Source organism: Procambarus clarkii, chromosome 35, assembly GCF_040958095.1.
Source record: "Procambarus clarkii isolate CNS0578487 chromosome 35, FALCON_Pclarkii_2.0, whole genome shotgun sequence".
Lineage (NCBI taxonomy): Eukaryota > Metazoa > Arthropoda > Malacostraca > Decapoda > Cambaridae > Procambarus > Procambarus clarkii.
In genome coordinates this window covers 25,442,275-25,466,375 of record NC_091184.1, presented here as the reverse complement: position 1 = coordinate 25,466,375, position 24,101 = coordinate 25,442,275, and the positions used below count along the sequence as shown (strand labels likewise).

The window sequence follows — 24,101 nt, the reverse complement described above, 5'->3', positions numbered from 1 at the left end:
TGGAGTAGTTTCCTTAGAATGTTTTCTGGTATGTCAAGAGGAGTACAGGCCAGATCACGATACACACTGCCCGCTATCTATCTATCTATCTATCTATCTATATATATATATATATATATATATATATATATATATATATATATATATATATATATATATATATATATATATACACAGTGGAACCTCTATTAACGAGTGGCTCTATTAACGAGTTTTTCCAGTAACGAGCAAGCCACTCGCAGCAAATTTGTCTCTATTGACGAGCTCGCCTCTATTAACGAGTGAAACCACATGGCGCTTCCTAGCGTCTCGCGGGTTCTCGCAAATTCTCGGACGCCTCCGACGCCAGTGTTGTTGTTGTATCTCACACGACAAGCATCCCTCTTCATTTATTTGAGCTTTTCTTTGGGTTTTTAGTGGTTTTGCGACTACAATTTGTAACACACGATGTCTCCAAAGAAGCTGCTTGCTAAAGATAGTGTTTTCAAGAGGAAGAAAGACACAATTATTATGGATTTCAAGAAGGAAATTATAGCAAAGCATGAGTGTGGTGTCTGTGTGATTGATCTCACAAGGAAGTATGGCAGGTCCTCATCAACAATTTACACCATTAGTAAGGGAATGAGGAGGTAAGGGAGGATGCTGCCTCTTCCACTGAGATCAGGGAAGTGTTTGGAATGTTTGAAAAGGTGAACGCATTCTTGGAAAAGCTGCCCTGATAAAGCAGTGACAACCCAGTGTGTGAAAATGTTTAATTAATTTATCACTTTGTGATAACACTTTATGAAAGTGTTATCACTTTCGCAGGTATATGTCGCTTGAACGTAACACACTTTTTTTCTCTTGAATGCACCCAAACACCGTGCTCAAGCATCATTTGAGCAAATATTTCTATAAAATCCAATTCTTATCCGATCGACTTGGGGATTGTATACATGTTTGCCATGAAATTTCCGTTTTCTTTAATAACCACATTGCCTATTTGAGAAAACGGCATTGTATTGTATCTTCGTGGTAAGACTATTATATTGTTGACACAACAAGTGTAATCAACGTAGTTTTTTATTTGGTGCTGGTCTAACGCATCCTTGTGTGACATTTGAAATGAAATTTGAGTGAAATTCCCAAGAAGAGAGAGTTCGCCTGACTCAGAGGTGGATTCTCCTTCCACACCATAACCCCTCTCCTCCTTCCCACCTCTCCATCGTCTCCCTCAAGCCAGCAACTACTCTTCATAAGGTAAAGTAAATAATAAAACACTACAACAAAACATTTATATTTACATGTGCAGTATTATATTTACATAAAAAAAAGTCATACAAGTATGGATGTTTTTGGGAGTGGAACGGATTAAATTTATTTCCTTTATTTTAAATGGGGAAATTTGTTTCCAAAGACGAGTTTTCCAGGTAACGAGCTCGGTGCCAGAACGGATTAAACTCGTTAATAGAGGTTCTACTGTATATATAATATACAGTGGCACCTCAACATACGATTGCCCCTACTTGCGATAATTTCGAGTTACGATGTAAATTTCATAAAAAAATGCGACTCGACATCCGATGGTGTCGTCGACTTACGATATTTGTTGGTACATGTTCTGGTCGACCGAGCGATTGGTTCCCAGTCACGCGGCCAACCTGCCTCAGTTTACTACAGCTGCTCGCTTAGTGATGATCGCGCCTATAAGAAATTCCGCTTTTGTGGTGATTTTTTGCATTTTGAACATTAAAGTAATTATTATATACCTTGCCATGAGTCCCAGGAAAGTCAGTGGTAAGGCTCAACATATGAAAACCCATGTAAGGATGAGCATATAGCAGATACAAGAGTACAGAATGTCTCTTCCTCAACAATTAAGAAAATGTGTGCAGCATGGGAAGAATTGCAAACCTTTGCTGAAACGACTCGCCCAAATCAAGCTGCAGTTGGTCGTTGCCTTAACCTACTCAATGACACTGATGCATCATTACAGACAAATGTTAAAATTAAGGGAACAACAAATGCCTCTTGACAAATTTGTAGTGAGACAAACAAGCACTGAATCATAACCAGATTCTAGTGGTATTCAGGCAAAACGTAGGAGAGAGAGTACCCCAGAGAAAACATCACTGCCTGATGTGATAATGGAAGGGGACTCCCCTTCCAAACAGTAACAACTCTCTTCCTCCCCCCTCATCACCATCTTCCCTACGCTATCAAGAGCCCTCCATAAAGGTAAGAGAAACTTTGGTACTGTATTGTAGTTAGAAAAAAACATTGTATTCAGTATAAAATGTATTTGTATGTTAATATTTTGGAGGGTGGGGAACGGATTAATTCAATTCCCTTTATTTCTTATGGGAAAAATCGCTTCGACTTTCGATATTTCAACTTACGATCCGTCTCTGGGAACGGATTAGCATCGGAAGTCGAGGCCCCATTGTGTGTATATATATATATATATATATATATATATATATATATATATATATATATATATATATATATATATATATATATAGAAAGTTTGTGAGGGTACCACCTCTGGTGCCAATGTGGGGACCCATAGCCTCGGAGAAGAAAATAAAAAGTATTCAGAGGAGACCTTGTGGTTTCTCACTGAACACTAATATTATCTTCTCCTACCACCCCCATTCTTTTGTATGTACACATATATATTTACTTTATTTGAACTTTGTTACAAAAAAAGAGTTACATATGGGTTACAAAGATGGTTATCATAGGTTGTCGAGTTCCTCCAGCTCCTCAGATGGCGGGCAGGAACCCTGGATGCAGTGCGCATTTCCCCTCTGTATCGCCACACTGAGGCGCTGGAAAAGAAAGCTTGCAGCTCTTGGGTCCCTTGTCGTTTCAATGAGCCTAGAACCCAGTTCCTTCAAAAAACTGGTAGCACTTTTACCCCAGGTGCCAAGTGTCTCAGAAGCAATGGGGACAAAATTGTAGTGGTGATCCAGTTCTCTATACTTACGGGATTTGGCTGCTTCCCTGTGGGTGGCAGCGCCACCTGGTTGTGCAACACTGAGGTTAATGTAGGTGCTAGCCAGGGTTGATACGCACGTGTAGTCCCATACCAACTGCTTGCCATTCTTCCAGGAGTTCACTGTGATACCATCCGGGCGACCAATAAGAGCATCAGAGTTACGGGGCGTTAGGTAACGGGGCTCTCTTTCAGCTGGGCATCCAGCTGTGGTGAGGCTCCTCTTGATGATGTCGTTAACTTCACTGTGCCTCGAGTGCCATCCCCCTGTGCTTTGGCAGAGTAGGCCATGGTGGCCGTACCTGTCAGCCACCACCTCGCCGCAAATACACCTATATCTGGTGTGGATTGGGGCAGCAAAGCGGAGGGCCACAGCAATTCGGAGGGCATGTGGTGTGAGACGCGTGCCAGTTGCCGACATTGGGGTTGCTAACAGGAAATCCCCTGCATGTGGTGCTGCTACTGCTGTGAGGCGAGCAATGTCGTGTTGTGTTGTTGCAGCACCCAGGCACTCTGCAGCAACTTGGTCTACAATGGGGCCATCCCAGCTGGATTGCTTGTGGGCTTTTGGGGATGGTGGTTGAGGTGATTGGCCTGCACGAGAGGCCCACTCTGTGGCACAGCGTGTAAAATTGGGATCATGTACACCTGCCAGCTGAAGTAAGTGGGCAGGTAGAATTTCCTTCACAAGGTCGTCGGATGCTGATAAGGACAGGAAGGCTGGAACAGCGATTTGCGTTGCTGTTCGAACTCCGAGGCCCCCAAGTCTTACGGGAAGAGAGGCTTGTTTCCATTGTAGGTCATCGAGAGAGAGGTTAAGGGCTTTTTCTAGCATTGATTTCAGTAACCGGTCATACTCACTTAGTTTTTGGCTACTGTAAGATGGTGAACACCTCAGAAAGTAGGTTAAGCTGGGGAGGGACAGACATCTGGTGATGAGGTAGAGTGCATCATGAGCATCAATATCCTCAATCCTCCCATTCATCCTCTTAAGGTCGGCGATTTTCTTATCAAGGACCTCATCGATGGCTTTCAACCCCAGGGGAGCTCCTAGGAGTGTGCTGTCTTCAGGTTTAGTTTTATGGATATTTGGCAGAAGACCCTCTATTCTCTCTACGATGCCCTGGTTGGAACATATTATTTCACATTTAGAAGGGTTCAGGGTGAGGCCTAAAACTGCACCTTGCTCCTGGATTTTTCTGATGTCCTCCAGGAGGGAGTCTTGGGAACCAGCTAGGGTACCATCATCCAAGAACCAGATGTTAAGCTCGCTGGACAGGACCTCTGTGACTTGTTTGATGACTAAGCAGAAAAGGAGAGGAGCAAGAGGGTCACCCTGTTGGACGCCTTCTCGCGAGTCAATTTCATGTTCGCCAAAAAGTAGCTTAAGATCCATACTGTAGCATGAATGTACAAAAGGGTAGAGGGAAGTGAAATGACTATGAACCGCATGGAGTACAGCATCCCTCCACACCAAATTGAAGGCATTTTTTAAATCTAGCTTGATAAGGGCCTTTTCGTCTGTGATGTTGGCGATGAAGGCTCGAGCTGCATGGGCTGCCGCCTCACACCCTTGTGGAATGCCAAACCCAAGCTGTTTTGGCTTCAGCATGTTGGCTGCTGCATCACTAACTGTTTTTGCAGCTGCCTTTGCGACGAGACGCCGGAGAGAATTGCCCACAGCTATTGGCCTGATCCCTCCATCCTTTTTCTTTAGAGCACAGAGAGATGATCCAAAAAAGATAGGTCTTATGGACGCTGGTATGTTGCCAGCTAGACATGTGTTGGTGAATCTGGTTAGTTCCACCAAGAGGTTCTTTGCAATGTCACCCAGTGCAGGGTTGAGCATTTGCTTGAGGTGGTTGGGTTTTAGTCCTGTGAACCCACCTGCTGATCCTGTAGGGAAGGACATGGCTGCTTTATGGACCACAGATTCAGCCACCCATAGAGGTTCTGCTCTGGTAGCCCCCTCTTGTACAATGTCGTCCTCACGCGGAGCCCTGGGTGGGTGTTTCTCCCTTAGGGCTTGAGCTGTTGCTGCATCTCTGTCGGCAATTGAGTCCTCACTGGTGATGACTCGTATTGCGCCAATAGTGTTTCCTTCTTCTATTTTCTTGGTGACTGATGTTCTGATTTTTGATGTCTCGGATATGCCACTGTTGCTCTTCCTGCCGTGGGTGTTTCTCGCGCGAGTGGGAAGGTGCACCTGGTTGTCCTCCCTGGGAAAATCATTTATAGCTTTGATGACTGAGGCAGCTAAGGTCTTGTCTCTCCTTGCAGGGGTGGCTAGACATATGTTGCCAAACATTAGGAGGTTGTGCCATGCTTGAGTCGTTCCAGGAGAGTCGTTGACCTTTCTCAGGAGGGCAGATAATTTGGCTGCTGCATGGGGGCGGGCTGCTTTAGGGATGTGGTGCAAGGTTCTGGCCGATGTTGCTTTGATAGCTTCTAATTAATTTTCTGTGGGAATGAAGGTCTGGGAGGTGTTTTGCCTTACGGGCGGTGTGGGCTGTTGATTGGTGTTCTCCCTGGGAGGGCGCTCAGAACCCAAACACCTGGCTCCGTTGTGGTAATGAATGCGCACATTATCATCCCTCAACCGGATATAGCATACCCTGTCACACGTCTGACATCTACCGTGTCTACCCCTGCTTGATGGCTCATCTTGGCTTGGAGAAGCGTGGCTGTCTGTTGAGGGCTGCGACATGGGCGGGCGCAGGGCGGGAGGGTGGAGACTGGAGGGTGGGCGGCGGTTGGAGGCTGGGGGGATGATCAGCTGGCTGTGGCACTTACTACTCAGATGAGTGGTAATACATATACCACCTCTATACAAAGTGTGGGTATACACCCACTACACAATATGTGGGTATACATTGGGTGGGTGGGTGGTGTAGACACACATGGGAGCCTCCCGGCTTCTATGGGCGGGTGGCAAGGTGGCCTCGTGGGTGGGGAGGCGACGTGGTGGGGTGAGGAAGTAGGGGGAGAGCAGGTACTTCCCGGCCTGGGCGCTGGGTGGAGGCGGGGGTCAGGGCGACACTAACACTGGTATAATTCCTCCGTATATCACTGCCGTATAACACTGGTATAATTCCCCCGTATATCACTGCCATATAACACTGGTATAATTCCCCCGTATAACACTGGTATAATTCCCCCGTATATCACTGCACAATAATGAATGAATCACACACTTGTAATCTGACTCACTGCACGTGTGATGTACTAACAGTATAATAGATATGTTGCGCCAATTATCGCTGACAACGTAAGTTGTTCAACAAAACTTTCAAAAAAGAAAAACACAAAACACTATTTGGCACACGCGTAACCCCCACCTCTCTCTCCTGACCACACAACACCCCTCACTCACCCCCCACCTCCCCTCACTATGGGAGGCCTGCAGGGTCCATCCTGGCCCCTCACTCCAGCCTCCATGACTCCACACTGCCAACCCACCTGTTTTGATAAGTTTTCACATAGATGGTACACAGTAGGCACTTTCGGCCACTTCCACGTCTGCTTGGTGTATACACGGTGAATATGGTTGAGTCTTGGTACGGTGAGGCCAAGATGTCTCAGGGTAATGGCTGAGAAGGCAGCAGCTCCTCCGCCACACGTCCGTCCCCTAGGCCTCGCCCTCTATATATATATATATATATATATATATATATATATATATATATATATATATATATATATATATATATATATATATATATGTCGTACCTAGTAGCCAGAACGCACTTCTCAGCCTACTATGCAAGCCCCGATTTGCCTAATAAGCCAAGTTTTCATGAATTAGTTGTTTTTCGACTACCTAACCTACCTAACCTAACCTAACTTTTTCGGCTACCTAACCGAACCTAACCTATAAAGATAGGTTAGGTTAGGTTAGGTAGGGTTGGTTAGGTTCGGTCATATATCTACGTTAATTTTAACTCCAATAAAAAAAAATTGACCTCATACATAATGAAATGGATAGCTTTATCATTTCAAAAGAAAAAAATAGAGAAAATATATTAATTCATGAAAACTTGGCTTATTAGGCAAATCTGGCCATGCATAGTAGGCTGAGAAGTGCGTTCTGGCTACTAGGTACGACATATATATATATATATATATATATATATATATATATATATATATATATATATATATATATATATATATACTGTACTTTATAAATCAAATAGATAAGATCTGGTGGTCTTATCACCACCAAATCGACTAAGCCCAGATTTGTGTGAGACCAATAGTCAATTTATCCATCATGGTTATGTTTGGTGAAGAGTATCACTCAATCTCAACAGTCCTGTAACGTAATTGTGTGTTCCCATAGTAAGTGTAAAATAATCCAGAGTTGTTCAATAAAACCCATGTGTTAAGATGTAACCCACAGTGTACTTATTGTCCAACTTAGACTAAGAATACTTGGTCCTTCCCCCATTATCACATACGATACATACATTTCCTTCCATTATTCATAATAAAGTAAGGACGGGTTTTGTTAGTCTGTACTCTTGGGTACGGCTTATAAACTTATATACGGCCCTGCTGCTGCAATGTGTTACCAAAATATATTATCCCATACTCTGGGATATGTTTATAAAAAATATTGGCCTTGCTGTGAATGTGTTAATCTGTCAGTAATATTAACCCTGCTTTGAAATAGCTAATGCAAAGAATGTATAAAAATATGTAATTTGTATTAGTAAATAAAGTACTGTAATATTAGTTTTAGTTGTAAATACATCTAGCAAACTAAATATTCTTTTCCACAGGATAACAAGCCAGAGGAATGTTCAGTGTGTTTTAACGATTATGCCGAAAATCGGCTACGACCTCGCACACTGCCATGTGGCCACACATTCTGCTCCCAGTGTATTGACAATGCTATCAAGAATGGTCAGCTGACCTGCCCCAGCTGCCGTGCCGAGCACGCTGCCACAGCCTCTACTCAGTTCCCAATTAACTATGCTGTGGAGGCTTTAGTTAGGAAACTCAAAAATATCCAGCTAACAACTGAGGAAGTAGTGCCAGCAAAACCTTATGAAGGTTCTGCCAAAGGCATCAGTAAGACATTACGTTCCATGGTGCAGGAGCAGATGAGCAGCATCAGCCGCCTCATTACTAGCTGTGAAGAGGTACTGTCCCAGCTGGGGGAGTACCGGGGGCAGTTGGGGGACTGGAAGACTCATCACCTCCAGCTCCAGGACAGACTCTATGCTCTGGTAGAGCAGAATAAGTCAGCAATGAAACTCTTGGAACTGGAGGATACCAGTGTGGTGGATATGACAACACAAGGAGAGGAAGGGAAGACTCAGCTGCAGGCCATGTTGGGGAGCCTCAACACAGTCAACACAGCACAGGAAGTATTCATGACCATCAATGAAGTTGACCAATGCAACATGGAGGTAGAAAATTGGCTCCGGAAGTGCCAGGAACTCTTCCCAGATGTCAAGACTGTCCACACCTCAGTGAAGGTACGCTGCTGAAGGTCACATTGTTCTCACCCAACTGAGTGTAGTATTGCCTCTATATAAACACTTTTGACATGGACACACATCAAGATGAGAGTAGACTTTATATATAGGAAACTTTTTGTTCTAACACCTGAAACATTTTTATTAATAAAGTCAACTGTCATCTTGGTGTTTCTCTACACTGTGGTCAGTGTAGAAAAACATTACTTATATTGTCAAATTACTTTACTCAGAGGCTGATGCTTCATTTACTCAGAGCCAGGTTCCGCCATTAATGTTTGTGTTGGCAATGACAGGTGCAGGAGACCATGAGGGAGGCCCTGGAGATGATGTCCACAGAGACAAGTGCCACAGCTGACCCCGTACACCTGGGAGACTCAGCCTCCACTATTAATGTTTGTGTTGGTAATGACAGGTGCAGGAGACCATCAAGGAGGCCCTGGAGATGATGACCACAGAGACAGGTGCCACAGCTGACCCCATACACCTGGGAGACTCAGCCTCCACCATTAATGTTTGTGTTGGTAATGACAGGTGCAGGAGACCATCAGGGAGGCCCTGGAGATGATGACCACAGAGACAGGTGCCACAGCTGACACCGTACACCTGGGAGACTCAGCCTCCAGCATCATGAATAAAGTTCAGGAAATCACTGGAGAGATCCACCAGAAGCAATTAACAGTAAGTTTCTGATTTCCTCTCATAGGTCATATCACAAGATATTGAGTTGCGTTTTGAGGAGAGGAAGCCTGTTCTTAGGTTTATCGAGGTTCCCCAAGGTCAACTACTGACTTTCCTTAACATACAATGCACAATAGTTGCCTAACTCCTGGATAAATATTTACTGGTAGGTGAACAGACCTATCAGGTGAAAGGAAGCATGTGAACCATTTCTGTCCTGCATGGTGATTGAACCTGTGATCCTCTATTGAACCCGGGATCCTGGCTCCCCTCACAGAGGCACAGAGAGCGGGTGACACTCCACCAACCAACCGGGAAAGCATTCAGGAAGACAGTGAACCAAAACAGACCACTGCTGGGTTCGAAGAGACTGAAGCCTTAGAACTGCCAACAAACTCCCAGACAATGCCAGCATAAACCTCCCTGCCAGAAGAGGAGGCTGGAATTTCAGGTCCAACACCAACCCCCTGCCAGTAGAGGGGGAGTGGAGCTACGGGTCCAGCACCAACCCTCTGCCAGTACAGGGAGGCTGGAGCTACAGGTCCAGCACCAACCCCCTGCCAGTACAGGGAGGCTGGAGCTACAGGTCCAGTACCAACCACCTGCCAGTACAGGGAGGCTGGAGCTACAGGTCCAGCACCAACCCCCTGCCAGTAGAGTGAGGCTGGAGCTACAGGTCCAGCGGTCCAGCACCAACCCCCTGCCAGTACCTGGTTGATACCTAGTTGATGGGGTTCTGGGAGTTCTACTCCCCAAGCCCAGCCCGAGGCCAGGCTCGACTTGTGAGATTTTGGTCCACCAGGCTGTTGCTTGGAGCGGCCCGCAGGGCCACATACCCACCACAGCCCGGCTGATCCGGAACTTCTCTTAGAAAACCGTCCAGTTTTCTCTTGAAGATGTCCACAGTTGTTCCGGCAATATTTATTATAATCACTGGGAAGACGTTGAACAAGCGCTGACCTCTGATGTTTATACAGTGTTCTCTGATTGTGCCTATGGCACCCCTGCTCTTCACTGGTCCAATCATGCATTTTCTTCCATATTGTTCACTCCAGTATGTTGTTATTTTACTGTGTACATTTTGGACCTGACCCTTCAGTATTTTCAGTGTGTATATTATTTGGTAACTCTCTCGTCTCCTTTCTAGAGAGTACATTTGGAGAGTTTTGAGACGATCCCAATAATTTAGGTGTTTTATCTCGTCTATGCGTGCCGTATATGTTCTCTGTATTCCCTCTAATTCAGCAATCTCTCCTGCTCTAAAGGGGGGACTGAGTACTGAACAGTACTCGAGACGGAACAACACAAGTGACTTGAAGAGTACAACCATTGTGATGGGATCCCTGGATTTGAAAGTTCTCGCGATCATTTTTCTGGCTGATGCGATATTTGCTTGGTTATGCTCCCTAAATGTTACATCGTCGGACATCATTATTCCCAAATCCTTGACATGCAGTAGAGGTGGGCTAAAGCTACAGATCCAGAACCAACCCCCTGCCAGTAGAGAGGGGCTGGAGCTTTAGGTCCAGCACCAGCCCCCTGCCAGTAGAGGTGGGCTGGAGCTACAGGTCCAGAACCAACCCCCTGCCAGTAGAGGGGGGGCTGAAGGTACAGGTCTAGCACCAACCCCCTGCCAGTAGAGGGGGGGCTGGAGCTACATTTCCCACACCAACCCCCTGCCAGTATAGTGGTTGGCTGGAGCTACAGGTCCAGAATCAACCCCCTGCCAGTAGAGGGGGGGGGGGGGCTAGAGCTACAGGTCCAGGACCAAGCCCCTGCCATTAGAGGGGGCTGGGGCTACAGATCCAGCACCATCCCCCCCTGCCAGTAGAGGGAAGGCTGGACCTACAGGTCCAGCACCAACCCCCTGCCAGTAGAAAGGGGCTGGGGCTACAGATCCAGCACCATCCCCCCTGCCAGTAGATGGGGGGGGGGGCTGGAGCTACAGGTCCAGCACCAACCCCCTGTCAGTAGAGGGGGACTGGAACTACAGGTCCAGCACCAACCCCCTGCCAGTAGAGGGAGGGCTGTAGCTACAGGTCCAGCACCAACTCCCTGCCAGTAGAAGGGGGCTGGGGCTACAGGTCCAGCACCATCCCTCCCCCTGCCAGTAGAGTGAGGCTGGAGCTACAGGTCCAGCACCAACCCCCTGCCAGTAGAGGGGAGGGGCTGGAGCTACAGGTCCAGCTTCAACCCCCCTGCCACTAGAGAGGTGGGGCTAGAGCTAAAGTTCCAGAATCAAACACATGCCAGTAGAGGGGGGCTGGAGCTACAGGTCCACCACCAGTCCCCTGCCAGTTGGGAGAGAGGGGGGGGGGGTTGGAGCTACAGGTCCAGCACAGACCCCCTGCCAGCAGAGGGGGGCTGGAGCTACAGGTCCAGCACCAAACCCCTGCCAGTAGAGGTGGGCTGGAGCTACAGGTCCAGAACCAACCCTCTGCCAGTAGAGGGTGGCTGGAGCTTCAGGTCCAACACCAACCCCCTGCCAGTAGAGGGGGGCTTAAGATAGAGGTCCAGCACCAACCCCTTTCCAGTAGAGGGGGGGGGGGCTGGAGCTACGGGTCCAGCACCAACCCCCTGCCAGTAGAGGGGGGGCTGTAGCAACATCTCCAACACCAGCCCTTGCCAGAAGAGTGGGGCTGGAGTTACAGGTCCAGCTCCATCCCCCTGCCAATAGAGGGAGGTTATCTTGAGGTTATCTTGAGATGATTTCGGGGCTTTAGTGTCCCCGCGGCCCGGTCCTCGACCAGGCCTCCACCCCCAAGAAGCAGCCTGTGACAGCTGACTAACTCCCAGGTACCTATTTACTGCTAGGTAACAGGGGCATTCAGGGTGAAAGAAACTTTTGCCCATTTGTTTCTGCCTCGTGCGGGAATCGAACCCGCGCCACAGAATTACGAGTCCTGCGCGCTATCCACCAGGCTACGAGGCCCCCTCGTAGGAGGCTGGAGGCTGGAGCTACTGCTCCAGCACCAACCCCCTGCCAATAGAGTGGGGCTGGAGCTACAGGTCCAGCACCAACCCCCTGCTAGTAGAGGGGGGCTGGAGCTACAGGTCCAGCACTAACCCCCTGCCAGTAGAAGGGGGCTGGAGTTACAGGTCTAGCACCAACCCCCTGCCAGTAGAAGGGGGCTGGAGCTACAGGTCCAGCATCAACCCCCTGCCAGTAGAGCGGCGCTGGAGCTACAGGTCCAGCATCAACCCCCTGCCAGTAGAGTGGGGCTGGAGCTACAGGTCCAGCACCAACCCCCTGCCAGTAGAGGGGGGGCTGGAGCTACAGGTCAAGCACCAACCCCCTGCCAGTGGAAGGGGGCTGGAGTTACAGGTCTAGCACCAACCCCCTGGCAGTAGAGGGGTGGGTTGGAGCTTCTGGTTCGGCACCAACCACTTCCCAGTAGAGGGGGGCTGGAGATACATGTCCAGCACCAACCCCCTGCCAGTAGAGGGGGGCTGGAGATACATGTCCAGCACCAACCCCCTGCCAGTAGAGGGGGGTGCTGGAGCTACAGGTCCAGCACCAACCCCCTGGCAGTAGAGGGGGGCTGGAGTTACAGGTCCAGCACCAGCCCCCTGCCAGTAGAGGGGGGGCTGGAGATATAGGTCCAGCTCCAACCCGCTGCCAGTAGAGGGGGGCTGGAGCTACTGGTCCATCCGTAACCCCCTGCCAGTAGAGGGAGGGGCTGGAGCTGTAGGTCCAGCACCAACCCCCTGCCCGTAGAGGGGGCTGGAGCTGTAGATCCAGCACCAACCCCATGCCAGTAGAGGGGAGGGTTGGAGCTTCAGGTTTAGCACCAGCCTCTTGACAATAGAGGAGGGCAGGAGCTACAGGTCCAGCACCAACCCCCTGCCAGTAGAGAGAGACTGGAGCTACAGGTCTAGCACCAACCCCCTGGCAGTAGAGGGTGGAGGGGGCTGGAGCTACTGGTCCAGCACCAACCCCCTGGCAGTAGAGGGGGGCTGGAGCTACTGGTCCAGCACCAACCCCCTGGCAGTAGAGGGGGCTGGAGCTACTGGTCCAGCACCAACCCCCTGGCAGTAGAGGGGGGCTGGAGCTACAGGTCCAGCACCAACCCCCTGCCAGTTGAGGGGGGCTGGAGCTACTGGTCCAGCCCTAACCCCCTGCCAGTAGAGGGAGGCGCTGGAGCTGTAGGTCCAGAACCAACCCCCTGCCACTAGAGGGGAGGGTTGGAGCTTCAGGTTCAGCACCCGCCCCTTGTCAGTAGAGGGGGCAGGAGATACAGGTCTAGCATCAACCCCCCATGCCAGTAGAGGGGGGGCTGGAGTTACAGGCCCAGCACCAACCCCTTGCCAATAGAGGGGGGGATGGAGCTACAGGTCCAGCACCAACCCCCCTGCCAATTGAGAGGGGGCTGGAGCTACAGGTCCAGCACCAACTCTCTGCAAGTAGAGGGGGGCTGGAGCTACAGGTCCAGCACCAACCCCCTACCAGTAGAGGGGGGCTGGAGCTACAGGTCTAGCACCAACCCCATGGCAGTAGAGGGGGGGCTAAAGCTACAGGTCCAGCACCAACGCCCTTCCAGTAGAGGGAGGCTGGAGCGACTGGTCCTGAAAGAACCCCCTGCCAGTAAAGGGGGGCTGGAGATACAGATCCAACCCCCTGCCAGTAGAGGGGAGGGTTGGAGCTTCAGGTTCAGCACCAACACCTTGACAGTAGAGGGGGGGCTGGAGCTACAGGTCCAGCACCAACCCCCTGCCAGTAGAGGGGGGGGCAGGAGCTACAGGTCTAGCACCAACCCCCTGACAGTAGAGGGGGGCTGGAGTTACAGGTCCAGCCCCAACCCCCTGCTAGTAGAGGGGGGCTGGAGCTACAGGTCCAGCACCAACCCCCTTCCAGTAAAGGAAGGCTGGAGCTACTGGTCTAGCACCAACCCTCTGCCAGTAGAGGGGGGCTGGAGCTACAGGTCCAGCACCAACCCCCTGCCAGTAGAGGGAGGGCTGGAGCTACAGGTCCAGCACCAACCCCCTGCCAGTAGAGGGAGGCTGGAGTTACAGGTCCAGCACCAACCCCCTTGCCAGTAGAGGAGGGCTGGAGCTACAGGTCCAGCATCAACCACCTGCCAGTAGAGGGGGTTGGAGCTACAGGCCCAGCACCAACCCCTTGCCAATAGAGGGGGGGGGCTGGAGCTACAGGTCCAGCACCAACCCCTCTGCCAGTTGAGGGGGGGGGGGTTTGGAGGTACAGGTCCAGCACCAACCCCCGGTCAGCAGAGGGGGGGCTGAAGCTATAGGGCTAACACCAACCCCCTGTCAGCAGAGGGGGGGGGGCTGGAGATATAGGGCTAACACCAACCCCCTGCCAGTAGAGGGGGGCTGGAGCTACTGGTCCCGCACCAACCCCCTGCCAGTAGAGGGGGGGCTGGAGCTACAGGTCCAGCACCAATCACCTGCCAGTAGAGGGGGGCTGGAGCTACAGGTCTAGCACCAACCCCATGCCAGTAGAGGGGGGCTGGAGCTACAGGCCCAGCACCAACCCTTCGGCCAGTAGTGTGGGGCTGGAGCTATAGGTCCAGCATCAACCCCCTTCCAGTAGAGGGGGGCTAGAGCTACAGGTCCAGCACCAACCCCCTGCCAGTAGAGGGGGGGCTGAAGCTACAGGTCCAGCACCATTCCCCTGCCAGTAGAGGGGCGCTGGAGCTACAGGTCTAGCACCAACCCCCCATGCCAGTAGAGGGGGGCTGGAGCTACAGGCCCAGCACCAACCCCTTGCCAATAGAGGGGGGGGAATGGAGCTACAGGTCCAGCACCAACCCCCCTGCCAGTTGAGGGGGAGCTGGAGCTACAGGTCCAGCACCAACTCCCTGCAAGTAGAAGGGGGCTGGAGCTACAGGTCCAGCACCAACCCCCTGCCAGTAGAGGGGGGCTGGAGCTACTGGTCCAGACTCATCCCCCTGCCAGTAGAGGGGGCCTGGAGCTACAGGTTCAGCACTAATCCCCTGACAGTAGAGGGGGGCAGGAGCTACAGGTCCAGCACCAACCCCTCTGCCATTAGAGGAGGGGCTGGAGCTAAAGGTCCAGCACCAACCCCTTTCCAGTAGCGGGGGGGGGGCTGGAGCTACAGGTCCAGCACCAACCCCCTGCCAGTAGAGGGGGCTGGAGCTACAGGTCCAGCACCAACCCCCGGTCAGCAGAGGGGGGGCTGAAGCTATAGGGCTAACACCAACCCCCTGTCAGCAGAGGGGGGGGGGGCTGGAGCTATAGGGCTAACACCAACCCCCGGCCAGTTCAGGGGAGGGTTGGTGCTTCAGGTTCAGGACCAACCCCTTGACAGTAGAGGGTGTTGGGCTGGAGCTACAGGATCAGCACCAACCCCCTGCCAGTAGAGGGGGGGGGGGCTGCAGCTACAGGTCCAGCACCAATCACCTGCCAGTAGAGGGGGGGGGGGGGGCTGGAGATACAGATCCAGCACCAACCCCATGCCAGTAGAGGGGAGGGTTGGAGCTTCAGGTTCAGCACCAACCCCCTTCCAGTAAAGGAAGGCTGGAGCTACCGGTCTAGCACCAACCCTCTGCCAGTAGAGGGGGGCTGGAGATACTGGTCCAGCCCCATCCCCCTGCCAGTAGAGGGGGCCTGGAGCTACAGGTTCAGCACTAATCTCCTGACAGTAGAGGGGGGCAGGAGCTACAGGTCTAGCACCAACCCCTCTGCCAGTAGAAGGGGGCTGGAGCTACAGGCCCAGCACCAACCCCTTTCCAGTAGAGGGGGGGGCTGGAGCTACAGGTCCAGCACCAAACCCCTGCCAGTAGAGGGGGGGCTGGAGCTACAGGTCCAGCACCATCCCCCTGCCAGTAGAGGGGGGCTGAAGCTATAGGGCTAACACCAACCCCCGGTCAGCAGAGGGGGGCTGAAGCTATAGGGCTAACACCAACCCCCTGTCAGCAGAGGGGGGGGGGCCTGGAGATATAGGGCTAACACCAACCCCCTGCCAGTAGAGGGGGGCTGGAGCTACTGGTCCAGCACCAACCCCCTGCCAGTAGAGGGGGGGCTAGAGCTACAGGTCCAGCACCAACCCCCTGCCAGTAGAGGGGGGCTGAAGCTACAGGTCCAGCACCAACCCTCTGCCAGTAGAGGGGGGCTGGAGCTACAAGTCTAGCCCCAACCCCCCATGCCAGTAGAGGGGGGCTGGAGCTACAGGCCCAGCACCAACCCTTCGGCCAGTAGAGGGGGGGCTGTAGCTATAGGTCAAGTATCAACCCCCTGCCAGTAGAGGGGGGCTAGAGCTACAGGTCCAGCACCAACCCCCTGCCAGTAGAGGGGGGCTGAAGCTACAGGTCCAGCACCATCCCCCTGCCAGTAGAGGGGGGCTGGAGCTACAGGTCTAGCACCAACCCCCCATGCCAGTAGAGGGGGGGCTAGAGCTACAGGTCCAGAACCAACCCCCTGCCAGTAGAGGGGGGCTGGAGTTACAAGTCCAGCATCAACCCCCTGCCAGGAGAGGCGGCCTGGAGCTACAGGTCCAGCACCAACCCCCTGTCAGCAGAGGGGGGGGGCCTGGAGATATAGGGCTAACACCAACCCCCTGCCAGTAGAGGGGGGCTGGAGCTACTGGTCCAGCACCAACCCCCTGCCAGTAGAGGGGGGGGGCTGCAGCTACAGGTCCAGCACCAATCACCTGCCAGTAGAGGGGGGCTGAAGCTACAGGTCTAGCACCAACCCCCCATGCCAGTAGAGGGGGGGCTGGAGCTACAGGCCCAGCACCAACCCCCTGTCAGCAGAGGGGGGGGGGGCCTGGAGATATAGGGCTAACACCAACCCCCTGCCAGTAGAGGGGGGCTGGAGCTATAGGTCCAGCATCAACCCCCTGCCAGTAGAGGGGGGCTAGAGCTACAGGTCCAGCACCAACCCCCTGCCAGTAGAGGGGGGCTGAAGCTATAGGTCCAGCACCATCCCCCTGCCAGTAGAGGGGGGCTGGAGCTACAGGTCCAGCACCAACCCCCCATGCCAGTAGAGGGGGGGCTGGAGCTACAGGCCCAGCACCAACCCCTTGCCAATAGAGGTGGGGGGGATGGAGCTACAGGTCCAGCACCAACCCCCCCTGCCAGTTGAGGGGGGGCTGGAGCTACAGGTCCAGCACCAACTCCCTGCAAGTAAAAGGGGGCTGGAGCTACAGGTCCAGCACCAACCCCCTGCCAGTAGAGGAGGGCTGGAGCTACTGGTCCAGCCTCAACCCCCTGCCAGAAGAGGTGGCCAAAAGCTACAGGTTCAGCACTAATCCCCTGACAGTAGAGGGGGGCAGGAGCTACAGGTCCAGCACCAACCCCTCTGCCATTAGAGGAGGGGCTGGAGCTAAAGGTCCAGCACCAACCCCTTTCCAGTAGAGGGGGGGGGGGGCTGGAGCTACAGGTCTAGCACCAACCCCCTGGCAGTAGAGGGGTGAGGGAGCTACATATCCAGCACCAACCCCCCATGCCAGTAGAGGGGGGGGGCAGGAGCTACAGGTCTAGCACCAACCCCCAGCCAGTAGAGGGGGTGCTGGAGCTACAGGTCCAGAACCAACCCCCTGCCAGTAGAGGGGGGCTGGAGCTACAGGTCCAGCACCAACCCCCTGCCAGTAGAGGGGGGCTGGAGCTACTGGTCCAGCACCAACCCCCTGCCAGTAGAGGGGGGCTGGAGCTACTGGTCCAGCACCAACCCCCTGCCAGTAGATGGAGGCTGGAGCTACAGGTCCAGCACCAACCCCCTGCCAGCAGAGGGGGGATGGAGCTACAGGTCCAGCACCAACCCCCTGCCAGTAGAGGGGAGGGTTGGAGCTACATATCCAGCACCAACCCCCAATGCCAGTAGAGGGGGGGGGGCAGGAGCTACAGGTCTAGCACCAACCACCAGCCAGTAGAGGGGGGCTGGAGCTACAGGTCCAGCATCAACCCCCTGCCAGTAGAGGCGGCCTGGAGCTACAGGTCCAGCACCAACCCCCTGCCAGTAGAGGGGGGGCTGGAGATACAGGTCCAGCACCAACCCCCTGCCAGTAGAGGGGGGCTGGAGCTACTGGTCCAGCACCAACCCCCTGCCATTAGAGGCGGCCTGGAGCTACAGGTCCAGCACCAACCCCCTGCCAGTAGAGGGGGGGCTGGAGATACAGGTCCAGCACCAACCCCCTGCCAGTAGAGGGGGGGCTGGAGATACAGGTCCAGCACCATCCCCCTGCCAGTAGAAGGGGGCTGGAGATACAGGTCCAGCACCAACCCCCTGCCAGTAGAAGGGGGCTGGAGATACAGGTCCAGCACCAACTCCCATGCCTGTAGAGGGGGCTGGAGCTACAGGTCCAGCACCAACTCTCCTGCCAGTAGAGGGGGGCTGGAGCTACATTTCCAGCAGCAACCCCCTGCCAGTAGAGGGGGGGCTGGAGCTACAGGTCCAGCACCAACCCCATGCCAGTAGAAGGGGGCTGGAGCTACAGGTCCAGCACCAACCCCCTTCCAGTAGAGGGAGGCTGGAGCGACTGGTCCTGAAAGAACCCCCTGCCAGTAGAGGGGGGCTGGAGCTACAGGTCCAGCACCAACTCCCTGCCACTAGTGGGGGGCTGGAGCTAAAGGTCCAGCACCAACCCCCTGCCAGTAGAGGGAGGCTAGAGCTACAGGTCCAGCACCAACCCGCTGCCTGTAGAGGGGGGGGGGGCTGGAGTTATAGGTCCAGCACCAACCACCTGCCAGTAGAGGTGGGCTGGAGCTACAGGTCCATCACCATCCCCCTGCCAGTAGAGGGGGGCTGGAGCTACCGGTCCAGCACGAACCCTTCGGCCAGTAGTGTGGGGCTGGAGCTATAGGTCCAGCACCAACCCCCTGCCAGTAGAGGGGGGGCTGGAGCTACAGGTCCAGCACCAACCCCCTGCCAGAAGAGGGGGGCTGGAGCTACAGGTCCAACACCAACCCCTGCCAGTAGAGTGGAACTGGAGCTGCAGGTCCAACACCAACCCCCTGCCAGTAGAGGGGGCTGGAGCTACAGGTCCAACACCAACCCCCTGCCAGTAGAGTGGGGCTGGAGCTACAGGTCCAACACCAACCCCCTGCCAGTAGAGGGGGCTGGAGCTACAGGTCCAACACCAACCCCCTGCCAGTAGAGTGGGGCTGGAGCTACAGGTCCAACACCAACCCCCTGCCAGTAGAGGGGGCTGGAGCTACAGGTCCAACACCAACCCCCTGCCAGTAGAGGGGGCTGGAGCTACAGGTCCAACACCAACCCCCTGCCATTAGAGTGGGGCTGGAGCTACAGGTCCAACACCAACCCCCTGCCAGTAGAGGGGGCTCGAGCTTCAGGTCCAGCACCAACCCGCTTCCAGTAGAGGGGGGGCTGGAGCTACAGGTCTAAAATAACGGGACTGACACTGACCACAGGTTATAATGGGTCTGACACTGACCACAGGTGATAATGGGGCTGACATTGACCACAGGTGATAATGGGGCTGACACTGTCCACAGGTTGAGGACCTCCACAGGATGAGGGAGCCCGTCAAGAGGCTGGTGGAGGCTAGCCGGGTGTTGGCCGTCCAGGAAGACCAAGATGGCCGCCGCTCCGCCAGGATAACTCTACAAGACGGACAGCTGTACCTCCACCCACTCCTGCATCAGCCCACGCCCACCCACGCCCACACCCTCCAGGTTACTTTATTACACTCACTAGTCTTACTGACATTACTGACTTACTGAGTTTTGATAACTAATATGATAACATTTTGTTATACAGTTATCAGCATGATTTATTTCATTTCCTGCAGGAGAGTGAGGTTGTGGGCGTGCTGGAGCCCTCCTGCACCCTGGCGTTCCTTGACCTCGGGTGGGCGGGGTCAACAAGAGGGCGGGTCACCATCCGGCTGACCCCTGACACTCCGCTGGCCAGACAGTTTGTGTTGTTGTGTACGGGCCAGCGGGGCCACACCTACCGCAACACTAAACTGTTGGAGGTGTGGGACAAGGGTTGGCCGGGGGAGTGGGTGGAGGGCGGAGACTACGAGAGTAATGATGGTGAGGGAGGAGCCCCACTGCTGCCTGACCTCCAGGGGCAGTACCGGGAGTCAGGCCAGGCAGGAGCTGTGTGGGCCAGGTGGAGGCCGGGGGGTCCCAGGAGTGCCCAGTTCACCATCACCACCAGGGACCGCCAGGATGGTTACCTGTGGTCACATGTCTTCGGTGATGTGGTGAGCGGCCTGGATGTGGTGAGGGCAGCAGTCAACCACAGTGACATTAGGGAGGTGACTGTAGTGGACTGTGGTGTTGTGCTGCCACTCTAGTTCACTGTACCATCACTACTGTGGTGTTGTGCTGCCACTCTAGTTCACTGTACCACCACCATCACTACTGTGGTGTTATGCTGCCACTCTAGTTCACTGCACCACCACCACCACTAGTGTGGTATTGTGATACCACTCTAGTTCACTGTACCATCACTACTGTGGTGTTGTGCTGCCACTCTAGTTCACTGTACCATCACTACTGTGGTGTTGTGCTGTCACTCTAGTTCACTGTATCACAACCATCACTACTGTGTTGTTGTGCTGCCTCTCTAGTTCACTGTACCACCACCATCACTTCTGTGGTGTTGTGCTGTCACTCTAGTTCACTGTATCACTACCATCACTACTGTGGTGTTGTGCTGCCACTCTAGTTCACTGTACCATCACCATCACTACTGTGGTGTTGTGCTGCCACTCTAGTTCACTGTACCATCACTATCACTACTGTAGTGTTATGCTGCCACTCTAGTTCACTGTACCACCATCATCACTACTGTGGTGTTGTGCTGCCACTCTAGTTCACTGTACCATCACCATCACTACTGTGGTGTTGTGCTGCCACTCTAGTTCACTGTACCACCACCATCACTACTGTGGTGTTGTGCTGCCACTCTAGTTCACTGTACCACCACCATCACTACTGTGGTGTTGTGCTACCTCTCTAGTTCACTGTACCACCACCATCACTACTGTGGTGTTGTGCTGCCACTCTAGTTCACTGTACCATCACTACTGTGGTGTTGTGCTGCCACTCTAGTTCACTGTACCATCACTACTGTGGTGTTTTCCTGCCACTCTAATTCACTGTACCATCACCATCACTACTGTGGTGGTGTGCTGCCACTCTAGTTCACTGTACCATCACTACTGTGGTGTTGTGCTGCCATTCTAGTTCACTGTACCACCACCATCACTACTGTGGTGTTGTGCTGCCACTCTAGTTCACTGTACCATCACCATCACTACTGTGGTGTTGTGCTGCCACTCTAGTTCACTGTACCATCACTACTGTGGTGTTGTGCTGTCACTCTAGTTCACTGTACCATCACCATCACTACTGTGGTGTTTTGCTGCCTCTCTAGTTCACTGTACCTTCACCATCACTACTGTGGTGTTGTGCTGCCACTCTAGTTCACTTTATCATCACTACTGTGGTGTTGTGCTGCCACTCTAGTTCACTGTACCACCACCATCACTACTGTGGTGTTGTGCTGCCACTCTAGTTCACTGTACCACCACCATCACTACTGTGGTGTTTTGCTGCCACTCTAGTTCACTGTACCATCACCATCACTACTGTCGTGTTGTGCTGCCACTCTAGTTCACTGTACCACCACCATCACTACTGTGGTGTTGTGCTGCCACTCTAGTTCACTGTACCACCACCATCACTACTGTGGTGTTGTGCTACCTCTCTAGTTCACTGTACCACCACCATCACTACTGTGGTGTTGTACTGCCACTCTAGTTCACTGTACCACCACCATCACTACTGTGGTGTTGTGCTGCCACTCTAGTTCACTGTACCATCACCATCACTACTGTGGTGTTGTACTGCCACGCTAGTTCACTGTACCATCACCATCACTACTGTGGTGTTGTGCTGCCACTCTAGTTCACTGTACCATCACTACTGTGGTGTTGTGCTGCCACTCTAGTTCACTGTACCATCACCATCACTACTGTGGTGTTGTGCTGCCACTCTAGTTCACTGTACCATCACTACTGTGGTGTTGTGCTGCCACTCTAGTTCACTGTACCACCACCATCACTACTGTGGTGTTGTCCTGCCACTCTAGTTCACTGTACCACCACCATCACTACTGTGGTGTTGTGCTGCCACTCTAGTTCACTGTACCACCACCATCACTACTGTGGTGTTGTCCTGCCACTCTAGTTCACTGTACCACCACCATCACTTCTGTTGTGTTGTGCTGCCACTCTAGTTCACTGTACCATCACTACTGTGGTGTTGTGCTGCCACTCTAGTTCACTGTACCATCACCATCACTACTGTGGTGTTGTGCTGCCACTCTAGTTCACTGTACCATCACCATCACTACTGTGGTGTTGTGCTGCCACTCTAGTTCACTGTACCATCACTACTGTGGTGTTGTGCTGCCACTCTAGTTCACTGTACCATCACTACTGTGGTGTTGTGCTGCCACTCTAGTTCACTGTACCATCACCATCACTACTGTGGTGTTGTGCTGCCACTCTAGTTCACTGTACCATCACCATCACTACTGTGGTGTTGTGCTACCACTCTAGTTCACTGTACCATCACTACTGTGGTGTTGTGCTACCACTCTAGTTCACTGTACCATCACTACTGTGGTATTGTGCTGCTACTCTAGTTCACTGTACCAGCACCATCACTAATGTGGTGTTGTGCTACCACTCTAGTTCACTGTACCATCACTACTGTGGTGTTGTGCTGCCACTCTAGTTCACTGTACCATCACCATCACTACTGTGGTGTTGTGCTACCACTCTAGTTCACTGTAACATCACTACTGTGGTGTTGTGCTGCCACTCTAGTTCACTGTACCATCACCATCACTACTGTGGTGTTGTGCTGCCACTCAAGTTCACTGTACCATCACCATCACTACTGTGGTGTAGTGCTGCCACTCTAGTTCACTGTACCATCACCATCACAACTGTGGTGTTGTGCTACCACTCTAGTTCACTGTACCATCACCATCACTACTGTGGTGTTGTGCTGCCACTCTAGTTCACTGTACCATCACTACTGTGGTGTTGTGCTGCCACTCTAGTTCACTGTTCCACCACCATCACTACTGTGATGGTGTGCTGCCACTCTAGTTCACTGTACTACCACCATCACTACTGTGGTGTTGTGCTGCCACTCTAGTTCACTGTACCACCACCATCACTACTGTGGTGTTGTGCTGCCACTCTAGTTCACTGTAACACCACCATCATTAATGTGGTGTTGTGCTGTCACTCTAGTTCACTGTACCATCACCATCACTACTGTGGTGTTGTGCTGCCACTCTAGTTCACTGTACCATCACTACTGTAGTGTTGTGCTGCCACTCTAGTTCACTGTACCACCACCATCACTACTGTGGTGTTGTGCTGCCACTCTAGTTCACTGTACCACCACCATCTCTACTGTGGTGTTGTGCTGCCACTCTAGTTCACTGTACCATCACCATCACTACTGTGGTGTTGTGCTGCCACTCTAGTTCACTGTACCATCACCATCACTCTTGCATCACTGCGTGTTTTGATGCCAATGTAATTTAAGGACAGACTTTTTTCACAATATCATCATAACTTCACTATCTTTGGTATTATACTTTGGTATCATATACCTGACAATCACGGCTGTATCACCATCAATGCTATATCTTCCCAGTCCTGTAACCTATCATTGCTGTATCAATATAGCTTCACTATCACCTCTATATATCACCATCACCTCAGGCCCCACACATGGGGTCATATACTGACCATGTTGAATAACAAATTGTTGGTGTCACTATATGACAGCTATTGTCACTGTTATATCACCAACAGCTCACTATCACATAACACTATCACTGCTACACCAACATCATTTCACTTTCTCTGCATTATCACCTCACACTGATATATTTCCTCCTTATATTCACTGATATATCACTATCACTGCTACAGCATCACTACCTCACCATCACTACTGTATCACCATCACTGT

General features: G+C 52.5%; 1 protein-coding gene across 1 annotated transcript in view; it reads left to right on the top strand.

The window, feature by feature from the left end:
• The window catches only part of LOC138371393 (tripartite motif-containing protein 5-like), a 52,028-nt gene extending 30,184 nt beyond the window's left edge, over positions 1–21,844 (top strand). The window contains exons 3-6 of the mRNA XM_069336179.1: positions 7,765–8,466; positions 9,001–9,147; positions 19,581–19,760; positions 19,877–21,844. Coding sequence (XP_069192280.1) covers positions 7,765–8,466; positions 9,001–9,147; positions 19,581–19,760; positions 19,877–20,389 — 1,542 coding nt within the window. The 3' untranslated portion in view covers positions 20,390–21,844. The remainder of the gene's footprint in view (positions 1–7,764; positions 8,467–9,000; positions 9,148–19,580; positions 19,761–19,876) is intronic.
• The last annotated feature ends 2,257 nt before the right edge of the window (positions 21,845–24,101 follow it).